At 36.8% G+C, this 13940-nt stretch overlaps 1 protein-coding gene across 5 annotated transcripts in view; it reads right to left on the bottom strand.

Moving 5' to 3' along the window:
* Window positions 1-13940, bottom strand: part of L3MBTL3 (L3MBTL histone methyl-lysine binding protein 3) — a 124335-nt gene that overhangs the window by 95359 nt on the left and 15036 nt on the right. For all 5 annotated transcript variants that reach the window (XM_023557609.2, XM_023557697.2, XM_064290746.1 and 2 more), the window contains one exon: window positions 5272-5388. In XM_023557609.2, the coding sequence (XP_023413377.1) occupies window positions 5272-5373 (102 nt within the window). In that variant the 5' untranslated portion in view covers window positions 5374-5388. The remainder of the gene's footprint in view (window positions 1-5271; window positions 5389-13940) is intronic.

Below are 13940 nucleotides of genomic sequence, written 5' to 3'. Positions count from 1 at the left end.
CTAATATTAATTACCAATAACTAACATAAGGTCTAAGTACAAAGTAAAGACATAACGTCCCTTAGGGACACAGATAACTCCTTTAGCCCAGGGATCCCGCATGGGCTTCCGACACTGACGAATCCTTTGAAATTATATGCAAAATTATGTTACTTGCACATATGAATTTCTCAGGGGATAGGCTTCACAGGATTCATCATGTTCACAAACACATCCTATAACCCTGACAACGAACATCTGCCCTAACCAAAGGTACTTTATTTCGAAAATTAAAAACCAAAAGCTTTTTCAAAGTATCCTATCATCTAACTAAAGATACAAGGATCAAATTTTTGTCTGGCATCTCGATTAGGACTTACTGTGTCTTCCACTCTATTACTATTTTTGTTGAAAATATTAGACAAGATAGGATATTGAAAACTCTACACCAGTACGGAAGTTCCACAAAGAGAATTCCACAAAGACCAGTACATTTTCTAACATTTTCTCTCAACAAAACACTCAGGTTCTGAATTTTGGTAATGCTTTCATGACTTTTTTTTTTTAATGACTGGCTTTGGAAGCATGGAAATTTGATAAAATCAACTTTATTTTAAAAAATGACTTTTTCTTTTAATTACAATGCTAAAAAGCACTCCAAAAGCTCATCAAGTGACTCAGTCCTACAACCAAAAATATCTAAGTTATAAACTTCACAAAATGGATTTCTTAAGCAAATCGACCACATCCGCTGACATTGTAGCTTTTTCAGGAGGTGGATGTATTCGGTCAATTAAAGTATTAAAGTCAGTTTACAACCATGCCTGCAATGTATAAGGGGTTGCAAAGGTTTTTGTTTGTCTGGTTTGACTTAAAATTGCCTTTAGCTGATTTGATTCAATTCTTTACCTTTGCTTATAGAGGATCTTTTGCCTAGTTCGTCCAGGTAAATTTTTTAAAGGGGCAACTGGTGGCACAGTGGTTAAGCATTTGTCTGCTAACCAGAAGGTTGGTGGCTTGAACCCATCAGCCACTCCTCAGGAAAAAGGTAATACAGCAGTCTACTTTCATAAAAATTAATGTCTTGAAAACCCTAATAATAAATCAATAAAAGACACTGCTGAGGTTGTTTGCATTATTTTAAATGTTGAAATTTTAGTTCCAGCAATCTGTTTTAATGGCAAATATAGTTTGGTAACTAAACTGTTTTTAACGTTAATCAAGAAAGGTAAAACTGTGCACAAAGAACAAGGTCCATTTTATAGTTGGATTTCTGCATCCCTGCTGCACGGTCTTGCTCTTTGCTAAGCGGCAGCTATTCTTACTAGACGAGATGTCACTGCTCTCTTAAGTGTATCCGCCTTTGAACTGTTGTGGTTGCTGTCGAGTCAATTCTGCTCATGGCGATCCCATGTGTTCAGAGCAGAATTGCTCCCTAGGGTTTTCAGTGCTGTGACCTTTAGGAAGCAGATCACCAGGCTATCTCCCAAGGCGCCTCTGGCTAGTAGTTGAGCGTTTTCGCCACCCAGGTACTCTGCATTTTAATGAAAGGACTCCTAAAGACTACATCTTTACAATGCAAAAAAAATAATCCCTGTCAGTGAGTTTTAGATACCACTAGAATTTCAGGTAGAGAAGTTGTTTAGGGTAGGGAACCCTCCCATGCACCTTTCCACTACCACTTACCTAGTTGCCTGCCAATCCTTACAGCTGGCCCTGAGACATTAATCTCCACGTACTAACTTGCATTTGAAGGAAACAAATTAGGCAATAGTAAAGTTACAAACCTAGCTTAAGCAAAAATGTCTTGTTAAGGATCATGATATCTTCAAGGATACCTGTGGACACTTGCCATTCTCCCTTAACACCCTGTATTTTTGTGTGCTATACTTTTTTTTTTTTATACGAGTGGATAAAAAAAAATTTTTTTTTTCTTTTCTTTATACGAGTGGAACTGACTCCATGGCAATGGGATTCCCTCTTATGGAAGCACTTCTTTATCCCTCCTTGGTCCCAGCCCCCAAAAGGTCTACACTCAAACCACTTATTTTTCAGGCACCTGAAACTCAGATGACATCTGCTTTTCAAAACCCTGACTGAGTCCTCCAGCTGAAATCAATTTTACCTCCTCTAAATCCCTGTAACATTTTCTTTGCATCTCTTTTGATAGGAAATTTTTTTCTCACTTTAGACCACAGTATAGTAGTGGCTAAGAGAATCCATTTTTAAGATCAGAAAAGTCTGGTTTTGAGATCCAGTTCTACCAGTAATCACCTCTTCGATCTTGAATGAATGGCTTAACCACTCTGAACCTTCATTTCTCCCCTCTGAAAACTGCAGACAGTGATAGAAACAACCTCAAAAGGGTTAAAAAAAAAAAAAAAAAAAAAGAGGGGGGCTTAAATAAAATGATGCAAGTAAAATGCTGATCGCAGAGTAAGTTCCCCATTCTTCCCTTTAACGCATCCAAAGATGGCGCTTTATATGAGACGGTTAGTCTCCTGTGGAAAAGAGGGGATTCTAGCAACAGGGCACAGTAAAAGAAGGCCCAGGTACGAAGTGTTCAACTAGCAAATTTAGGCTGGGTAGAAAACAGGGTGGCACTGATGACTGAAACAAGAGGCAGCAACAGATCAAAGTAGGGCCCTGTTGCCACTGCGTCGATTCGACTCATACCAACCCTAAATGACAGAGTAGAACTGCCCCACAGAGTTTGCAAAGAGCGGCTGGTGGATCTGAACTGCCGAACACAGGCCACCAAAAAAACTCTTGTGGTAAACTAAGGGGTTTGAACTTCACCATGAAAGATATGGGCAACTGCTAAAGAATTTTAGGCAGAAGAGTAAGGTAACTCAATTGGCTGGCAATCATGAGGCCCTTACAGAGAAAAACTCGTTCAAAACAGCAACACGAACTGAAGCATATAAACACTTGCTCCCACGATGAGAAATGGACTTCTATGTGCCAGCCAATTTCTTCAACTAACTTCAGCTGTTTGTATTCGGATAATAGATAGGCTGTTTGTTAGGAAATCCACACATCTATACCTATCTCAGTTACTACTAAAAAGATCGGCAGTTCAAATTAACCAGCCACTCCTTGGAAACCCTGTGGGGCAGTTATACTCTGTTCTATACGGTCGCTATGAGTCAGAATCAACTCATTGGCAAAGGTTTTTATGTTTTTGGTTTATACCTATCAAAAACAGAAGCCTCAATAGTGTAGCACAGGGAAAGCATCATGTGAAATTTCGTAATTTATTCAAATTCTAGTATCTTAATTTTGTGAAAGATCAATCTTGCAAGAAGACCTCTTAGGCAACTTGAATTTTAATATAAAGAGCAAGTGAATTAAAAATCCTAAGCAGTAATAATTAACTGGCTAGTCTCTGAATCTCCTCAGATAAAAAGGTTTATAAAGCAGAAAACAATTCAAAAAATCAACTTTAAAAAGATGGCATGTCAAACTGTCTACAGCACACGGAGTTGGAAATACAGCAATTACCCAGGTAATTAGATGAGTCTAAAAGTGTATCAAATAGCTCAGATTATAACACACCCACTAAATGACTTAAACACCTGATTACTTTAACAAAAGTAATAAACTAATTCCTAAAATTCATTGCTTAGAAAAACTTTAAGGCAATCCAAATTTCTTAGGGATGGAAAGTTCATTCCATTGTCTAAGATGACTGCACAAAAATTACAAATTTTATCATCCACCTGGCATTTATAAGAAAAAGGGTAAAAAATGTATAAGAAAAATAAAGGAATGAAGCAATAAAAAAGGCATTTAAATAACATATAGAAAAACCAGAAAGATAGAATTTCTACCTTACAATACAGATTCTAATATCCCCATCTTACAGATAAAGATTTCTAAGCTTAGAGAATTTAAGTAACTTGACGAAGTACATTGGCTAGCATTAGCAGAGTTTGAGAAACAGTTTCTCTTTCTCAAAAAATATTTTTCTCAAGAAATGTATGAGTTTCAGCACTGTATCTGTACCATGTGGACATTTGGAGAATGTCTGAGTACGTGAAACCCTTAGTATTCATTTCTTTCCTCATTTAAAAAAAAAGAGGAATCTTGGTCCAAAAAGATTAACTGACTTGTTCAAGGCCACACAAGACTAAAACTAAAAACCAAATCTCTTCTCCAGACTTCACTAAACCTTGTTGCAATATTTTTGTTAGACTAAGGTAGATATGTTGGCAACTGTACGTAGTTAAACCTAACCCAACTAAAATCTAAGTATTTTTTCCAACAACAGGCAGATTATCCAAATCTCACCACTGAGGATGAGCTAGGGCAGGCTTGGCTAAGATACACGTCAAGTAGGCACTAAAAGGGAATGAATTCCAAGAAGTCAATATTAGGGCAGGAATTTCTATTCAAGAGAGCCTAGAACAAAATGCATTAGAGAGACAAGCCAAGTCACAGCCTGTTAGGGCAATCGGAAGTTCAAACACCTGAACGACCAAGTGTAAACATAAAGTCTAAAGGGCCTCAGATAGGGTCAAGGTCCCAGAGACAGGATCACAGCAAAAGCAAATTAGAAATAAGGGATGGGGGCAGTTGACTTCCCAGGTGGGTGCTTGCATAATCATGTTTCATGGGGCAGCAGATGTGGTCCTGGAGTGGGTTCAGGGGTCCTGGGAAAAAGATGCAGGACAAGTACATACAAAACAGAAGACTGCGGCCATCATTCTCTGAAGAAAGTTCTCATCTTTACAAATGCAGTCTAATTTCTAGGAGGGAACTGCTTTTAAACAATTGATTATACAAAAATACACATTTACAGTAGAAATAATTTAAGGCAGGTAAACAGTCTTGTTTTTTCAATATTGTAACATTATCCAATTTTTAAACGAGAAAAATAAGACACAGGAAGTGTGATTATTCACTTAAAGTTACAAAGCCCCATGACCACGAAACATAAGAAGCTAGGTCTTCTAAGTCTACCATTTGTATTTCTCGCCCACCATCATACAGTCAAAACTGAGACAACCCTCCTCAAAGCTATAAATCAATTTCTGCTAACTGGCACATACTGTAGAAACATTCCTCAATCCCCAACCCAAGTGACAAAAGCTCCTGCTAATCCATCAGGATTTCAAACTGTTTTGAGAGTTTATAAATCTAAACATCATACAAAACCTACAACACTATGCACAATGCTTTAAATTGTAATGCTTTTAAATCTTATCATATGTCCTCAAATCTATTTTAAATAAAACACACACGCAGATGCATACACACATACAATTATGTATAATACAGATAGCCTACCTTTAAATCACTTCCTGGTAATGTGCCTACTCCATCTTTCCAGTCCATAACACTAAACACATCAAACTCTTGACCGCTTGCGCCAGAGGCAGATTCAGTCATTTTTTTTTTTTTAACCTGAAAGGGAGAAAAAAACAAAACAAAAACGTATCACTACTATTTCAAATACAAATCAGTTTTTATTTAAGTGATCATTACTTAAGTTCCCTAAATTATATAATTTTCTTAAAATCAATATCCTATATCTATAGATCTGAAAATGCTTCAAAATACGATTGAACTCTGCTAACTCAGAATGAAGCCACTCCCGAAAGTCACCTTTCAGCCAAAGATTAGATAGGCCTATAAAACTAACACACGTGAGGAACGTGCTTCTTAGTTCAATCAAGTAGACAAGACTAAATGGGCAACAACTGTGCAAAAGCAAAGACAAGGCAGGAAGGGACAGGAAAACTGGACGAATGGACACAGAGAACCCAGGGTAGAAAGGGAAAGGGGAAGAGCGCCAACACATTGCACGGATTACAACCAATGTCACAAAACAATTTGTGTACGAGTTTTTGAAAGAAAAACTAATTGTGCTGTAAACTTTCACCAAAAACACCATAAAATTAAAATATATATAATTTACATTTTTCCCAGTGCAGTCACATGAGAAAAAAAAAATCTTAATATAATTCTGAAGTTAAACACAAAGTGTCATGGTAAAATTCTATATTTTTAAAAAAGAATTCAGTGTTTCACAGCATATTAAAATGAAGAAACAAAAAAAATCATGATGCCAAACAGGTACAATTCCTTGCCCTCTCTGTAGTTTTTTTTTTTTTCCAGTTTTAAGATACCCAAAAGAAAGTTGGTAGGAATAAGATAGAGAATCAATATAAAATTGTGACAGTAAAACAAAAGAGATATTTGTATAAAAATATCAAGAAATTTCAGTCCGTTTTTGGCTGTCACCTACACCAAATTTATGAATTGTTTGTTCTATCGATATAGGAATGCATGATGTGACTCATTCTTTCAGTAAATTTGTTTATTCAATTCAGTTGAGATATCTGCCAATCTGCTGTTTTGTGAAGTCAGAAGATGGTCTCAAAATGTACCGTGAACACCAATGTTAAAATGATAAATTTGGGTAGCTTAACTGTGATAAAGCTTTTAATTTTCATTGTTTTAAAAATTGCAGTCTATATTGTTTTCTATAATCATACCACTGGTAGCAGTATTTATACTCTGATTCTGTTTTCGTTGTCATCTGCTGTCAAGTTGATTCTGATTCACTGCAACCCTATATGACAGAGTAAAATTGCTCTACAGGGTTTCCTAGCCTGTAATCTTCACTAGGAGGAGCCCTGGTGGCACAATGGTTAAGCGTTCGGCTGCTAATAGAAAGGTCGTAGGTTTGAACCTACCCAGTGGGTCACACAGGAGAAAAGACTTGGTGATCTGCTCCTGTAAAGGTTACCGCCTAGGAAACCCTATGTGGCAATTCTACTCTGTCACACTGGGTCACTATGAGTCAAAAATCGACTCATAAGCACCTAATAACAACAATCTTTATGGGTGTAGATCACCAGGTCTTTTCTCAAGGAACCAGTGGATGGGTTTGAACCTCCGACCTTTCGGTTAGCAGTTGAGCACTTAACCACTACACCACCAGGGTTCCTTGCTGTCTGTGCAGTATGGGATAAAAGAAAGGAGCGATTATGCTGGCGTCACCAACAACTGATATAAGATCCATGGGTCCTAGGTATGAATGGAAGTGACAATATCAATTTATGATATATTTCATTCTTTTTTAAAAATGCCTATTTCCTCACTGTAAAAGTCTAGAAACAATGACCAATCAATAATAATGAACAGCTTAATGCCCAGACTGTGGTCTCTAAATACCATTTCTCACTAAAAGAACCAAGTCTCCACAGAGAAAGAGCTGATTTCTGGTCAGTGGCAGGAAATATGCAAGATGAGCTTGGAACATCTTATCAAACCAGAAAGCAAAGGATCTTTCAAAGACAACAGAGGTCATATCAAAAGAACTCAGGAGCCAACTTGAAGAGGCTCCTGCTGGCCAAAGTACAGATAACAGCTGCTGTGAACTGATAAACTTCAATTAATTGTAAATCCATGAGTTCATAATGACACTCAAACCCACAATAGTTATTACCTTTTGAACATTCAAGGGTACCAACTCATTATTTGGAAAAACAAAAAGAATCAAGGATTTATCATGTCTTGCCCATACAAATCATATCTCAGGGTAACCAAGTAGTTGATCAGAGGAAATTTCTCTTTAGGAAGGATTCCAGCAAACACATGAGGAACTAGGATGTTACCATTTGCAACCTTTAGTAAATTAATGGCTCTAGACATGGATCATTAATGCTACTAAGAACACAAACACAACTAAGAACACCATCTATGAAGTAGTATAGCCAGGAAAAAAAAAAAATCAAGCCTAATCTGATCAAGCCTATTTACAACAAATACCAAAGATAAAGGAGTATCACACCATGAAGACATAATCCAGACTATCAGATATTCAGCTGTATTGTATTAAGCCAGACATTAAAGAAATTTGCAAAAATGTGAAACCATGCCACTTCTGTTCTTCTTGTTGTTTTGGAACCTATGGTTTTGTTTCATAAAAAATTATGCTTATGTATACTAATGACAGGTTTAATTACTGTTATTTTAAACAAAAATATTTTAAAATCATGCTGTACAGGATAACTTTTTTCCACTAAATTTTTTTTTCAAGGAATAAAAAAATAGGGAGATGGAAGAGGAAATCTGGACTAAAAAAAGGCTTAAGAGACTATGTTAACCAATCACAATATCACAATTCATAGATCTTGTATGGACTCTGGCTTAAACCACTTAAAAAAGTATTATTAGACAGGAAGAGAAGAATGTATACTAACTAGTATTTGATGATATTAGAGAAATACTGTTGGCTTTTTTTAGGGGAGTAATGATTAAAAGGAGAAATCTTCCTCATATGTTAGAGATACATATTGAAATTGACAGATGAAATGATATAATGTGAGGAATTTGCTATAACATAATTCTAGGGGGGAAGTAGGGTGAAGTAAAACCAGTAACGAGCTGGTAAATGTCAAGACTGAAAAGTCCATGGTGGTTCTCTATGCCATATTCTAGTTTGGAATATGCTTGAAAAATTGTATAATAAAAAGTTTTTGTTTTTTTAAGTGGTCTTTCTACATATATGATATACATTGATTTTTAAATAATTACTAGAAAAGAACCTTTTTTTTGTTAATGATGGCTATGTCCTACTGAAATTAAGGAGCCCTGGTTATATAACGGCTAAGCATTCGGCTGCTAACCAAAAAGTCGGCAGTTTGAACCCAAAAGCTGCTCTGCAGGACAAAGATGTGGCAGTCTGCTTCTGAAAGGGTTACAGCCTTGGGAACCCTATGGGGGCAGTTCTACTCTGTCTTATAGGGTTGCTATGAGTTGGAATGGACTCCATGGCAATGAGTTTGAGGTTTTTTGTTTGTTTTGTTTTCTGTTGACATTTATGAAATACTTCAATAATCTTCCTTCCTTTTACATCAAGAAAACACCAAATATTAGATAATTATAAAATCTACTTCTCATCATTTCAAAATTTATAGTCTGAATTTGAAGACACATCAGATGTCACTAGTGTTAAGACTTAATCCTCAAACAGAAAGTAGGATGTGAAGTCCTTAAGAATAATTAATCTAAGAAACAGTGAAAATGTTAAATGAATTAAGACTTGTACTTAAGTTCTGTATGCTTCTACCTCACTAAATAAAGATTAGCAACAAAACTGACTGCTCTATTAAGTGGTACAGGAGTGGCAGCTTTTTCCTGATAGAGTAGAGTGATGGGGTGATTTTCCCCCAGTGGATGAACTAGATAAAACCTGAATGATCCTTCAAAAAGAAAAGTTATACTGTTATTTCTGGTAAAATCTCTAGATAACCAGAGTTTCAGTTCCAATATTTTCTTTGGCAAGTGAAATTTAAGGAAATTTTCTGAAATCCTCGGCTGTGCCTTCTGTGACTATCCTGGTTGTTACATTCTCTATAATTATAATAGATACCATTTGCTCACCAGTTACTAAGTGTCAGACATAATACAAAACACTTTTTGTTTTTTAATTCTAGCCTATCTTCTTCCACAGAAGGATTCAAAGCAGTAGAGAATTTAGACATTATTTCGTTTATTTCTTTCTCACAAAAAGAAAGAATCTATTTATTACTCCTCTAGTATAGTGGCAGTGGGTAGTATAGTGTATATATTGACTAAAGTGAGGTACAGAGAGCTTGGGTAATTTACCCAAAACGATACTTAGCGGCAAAGTCAGGATGTGAGTGAACCTGGGTCATTCTGATCCCAACCCTGAGCTTTTTTTTCAAAAAGTGTCTAACCTTTTTAGGGTCTTGTTTCCTCTGAGAATCTGGCAAAACTTACTTTTCCCCTATGTTAAAACACTGAAATATGGCAAACACAGAAACCAGTTCACTAGGGTCAAACTTATTCTATGCATTTCAGTACAACATGTATCCTAAACACTATCAAAATGTCATCAAGAGATACATACCATACAAATATATTTTGTAGTTTCCTATCTAAAAATCCTAAGTGTATAAAATTTACAATAGCAACAATCCTGTCTATGTCTAGGAAGAGGGGCAGAAACAGGAGAAATCGAAAAGCTAGCGCTGTACAAAACCTGCAGCATGTGGTCATTATATGTTTTAGAAAATACTTAGAACATACTTTCCCTATACAAAATATTGCTAATGTTACATAGTGTACTCTGCTTGTAGTCTGGTATGTAAAATCTGTAAAAATTGTTTTCATACGGTTTGTGGACATTTTATATAAAATACTGTAACACCAAGGTATTTATTATGCTGTCTTCCCTTCATCTAAATTTTGAAGTCAGTGGCTACTTTTAGTATCACCAAAGTCTACAACAGATTAGGTGTCTTTCTACTATCTACTAATCAGGCAGGACAGGAACCAATGTTATTTAAACAATAACGGATGCTTCTGCAACACTGCCAAGTCTTTCCTCCCTGGTTTGTGTGTACACACAAATGTACAGTCTTTTCACGTCAACAAATCACATTGGTAAGAGTTAAGAAAATTTTGTTTTTAGTACTTAGAAATTCTCTTACTTGTTTGTTCTTCTTTAACTATTCCCTGGTAGTATTCCATAATCCCAAATACAGCCTGTATACCATCGGCCACAAAAACCAGGTGGGGAAAAGTCACTCACAAGACAAGTCACAAACAGTATCTCTTGTTCTGTAGAAAAATCCCACACCAATCTCTTGTTAATGGTGCTAAAATTTTCTATAGCAGAATCTGAAGGTGTACCATGACTGGTGCTCTGTGCTACCAGGTAAGATACACCATTTTCCTCCTAACCTCCAAGTTCTAATTGTCTTCAGCCACTGCTCATATCAAAGGGGGCAGCTTTTGGATCCAGGTGGCCACCAAAAGCACCAAAGTGGCTTTTGATTCCCATTAACGTATATGCCACATCTGTAGATAATTAAATCATGGGCATTGACGCCCAATGTGCTTCTGCCAATGCCTACTGTGGATGGACCATCAAGAAGAAGGCAGAGACCACTGCTGCTGGCACCAATGCAATTTGTATTATGCTCCCAAAGTCATCTTTCAATAAAATAGTTTGTTTTACTTTTACTCACTTTTATTATAATCCTCTTGTGCAAGCCTCCAAATGACATATAACAGTGTCCTCGGAATTCCCTCCTCTACCTCTGCACTGCACTGTTCCTTGTTTCCGAACAACGGCTGTGCAATCCGACTCTCCCTTCAGATACTGGATCTACTGGATGAACCTCTTCACTCCTCTGTAAATAAATCCCAGGCAGCCCCAAACTACCAGGTATCACTAGTAATCTTGAAACATTAAAAAAAAAAAAAAAAAACCATTGCTGTGGAGTCGATTTCGACTCATAACGACCCTATAGGACAGAGTAGAACTGCACCATAGGGTTTCCAGGGAAACATCAGATGGTGATAAAATTAGTTGACATTCTATGTTCAAAATTCAAATCTTATGAGTATATAAGGGAACAGGCCCTCTCATATACTGATGGGAGAATTATAAATTGGAACAGCCTCTATGGAGATGAATTTTTAACAGCATATCCTATGACTCAGCAATTTCACTTCTAGGAATTTATTCTACAGATACTTGCAAATACGTATAAAAGGACATATGTAAAAGGTTATTCACTCACTACAGCATTGTCTGTAATACCAAAAAATCAGAAACAACACAATGGACCATCAACAGAAGACAACTGCGGTACATCCATACAACGACATCCATACAACGACATACAAAGCTATTGTAAAAAAAACAATGAGGAAAGTCTTTGCATTTTGATACAGAAATAGCTCCAAGATAATATTAATGCTACTGATTTTATGCAAGGTACACAAACTGTGTGCCACCCTTTGTGTTAACCAAAGGACGCATACATAAATAAATCTGTGCATTGGGTACATATATACAGGCTATCTGTTAAAGGATTCATCAGAAATGAATTAACACTGGTTGTCTCTAGGAAAGGGCAATCATTTGCTGAAGGACAGTCCTGGAAGCGTCCCTTCTCTGTGACACACTTTTGTACCTATTGATTAGTAGAAAAAAAAAAAAAAGAAGAAAAACCACCAAATCAAACCCGTTGCCGTCAATTTCGACTCATTGCAACCCGATAGGACAGAGCAGAACTACTCCATAGGTTTTCGGAGGAGCAGGTAGTAGATTCGAACTGCTGACCTCTGAGTTAGCAGCCTAGCTCTTAACCACTGTGCCAGTACTTTTAAAGTTCTGTTTCAAATTTAAGTTTTTTTGTTATGAAAACTATGTCTTCCCGTGATAATATTCCATGTGTCACTGACACCAGCAACAACCTATCGCTAAGAAGTTATTAAGGGAAATCAACTTTCCCATACCTGCTGGGTAGTTTACCTGTATATGCAAATATATCAGCTCAACAGATGGGCAGAAGGGGCAGAGTGATGTAAACTCCCCCACAGCTCGGGTATCAGAAATACACAGTAGATCCTTTGCATTCACAGACTGAATACTTGCGGCTTCTGCCATTTCTGAGTGCCACCTAAAGTTCTTATGACATTTAGTAATTTGTCATTTTGCAGAGACATGATTCTGAATCACCTGTGCCATGCAGAGGAGGGTTAAGGAGGACAGGTCTCCTGGCCTGGCCAAGGTCCGGGGATGCGCATAGTCAGGTATGCCCTGACCATGGTAAATAAGGTGGTTAAAAACTCTGGTTCTTTTAGGAAATAAAAAACAAACACAATTAACTGCTATTCAATGCTAGCATTGATGACAGAATGAGGGGAATATGGAAATGTTTCCGAAAGTGATAGGTCCTAGCCACAAAATAGAAATTTTCAGATAAATTAAAGACTGAAATGTCAAATACACTGATGACTCAGACACATTGTGAACAAAACTACCAAATGCTCCAAAAGGAAATAAGTAGAAAAGATGTGTGAATTTGTTTCAATGAGTACTTCAGACAGTACAAAAATTGCTCATCAAGTGAGATATGTAGTTAAGGATCTAGAGAGTTCATTTAAATTTTTGAGTTATACTTTAGTAATTTTAAGGAAGGAATTATGTGCAACAATGATCTTCTCAAGTTGAAAATCTGCAACGGTCTTGGGATGTATCAAGATATGTCAAGAATAAACTGTATCTCATTTTCACTAGAAACAGAGTTTGTGCAACCTCCATAATCCTCTTTTCATATAACTCTGCTCTTATCTGCCATGAGTGGATAAAACTGAGGTTCAGAGGAACACCTTGGCGCTGAGCTCCTACAGCATATTCAAGGTGAAGAGCAAGCCTAGGGCTGAGACGAACAGGAGATAACAGTCCTTAGAAAGATAAGCAACCCAACTGAAGGTGCTCATACACAAGGCTAAAGAGTGGGCCTTTGCCTATAGCCCAAAAGTCTGTGCCTGCAGTTAAGAGGAGGAATAAGGATTAGTGAGAAAGGAGCCTGGGCCATTTCTGCTCAAACAATTGTTTTCAAAATATGTATTTAAAAGAATGTCTGAATAATGTTCATCAAGGCAAATTAAATAGTTTTAATAATTTATGGTTGCTCTTATAGTTTCTGGGCTTATAGTTGTATTTTATGGTTTTAAAGTAAACAGGTTCATTTTTCAAAAATAAGGTACAGAAATCGTAACTGAGTTTGGGTTACTTCCAAAATACCATCCGAGTATCAGATTAAAATTCTGTCATTCACATGACATGACAGAGGTATCAGCACCTAATGGCAATGGCAAAAGTTTATCAGTTTTCAGTTAGGAGGGCAACGTGTCTTTTATCAAGACTGAGTTAGAAATACTAACCCTAGAATCACAGTAATGAACCAAATAGAAATGATAACTAGACAAAAGAATAATAGAGCAATGAAAAAAGTCAATCTCCACAGTGGGATTCCAATGTCTTGGTGCTCTATGACACCTACTTTAACACCATCAACTTAAGCTGGTTTTTCATCTACTTTGTAGAAATTATCAACCAATTTAAGCAGGTAGGAGTCCCTGAGTGGTAAAACCAGTTAATGCCCTCACTGCTAACCAGA

This window comes from Loxodonta africana, chromosome 1 (genome assembly GCF_030014295.1).
Source record: "Loxodonta africana isolate mLoxAfr1 chromosome 1, mLoxAfr1.hap2, whole genome shotgun sequence".
In the NCBI taxonomy this organism is placed as follows: Eukaryota; Metazoa; Chordata; class Mammalia; order Proboscidea; family Elephantidae; genus Loxodonta; species Loxodonta africana.
Note: the sequence above shows the minus strand (reverse complement) of the source record. Positions and strands in the feature narration are given on the sequence as shown.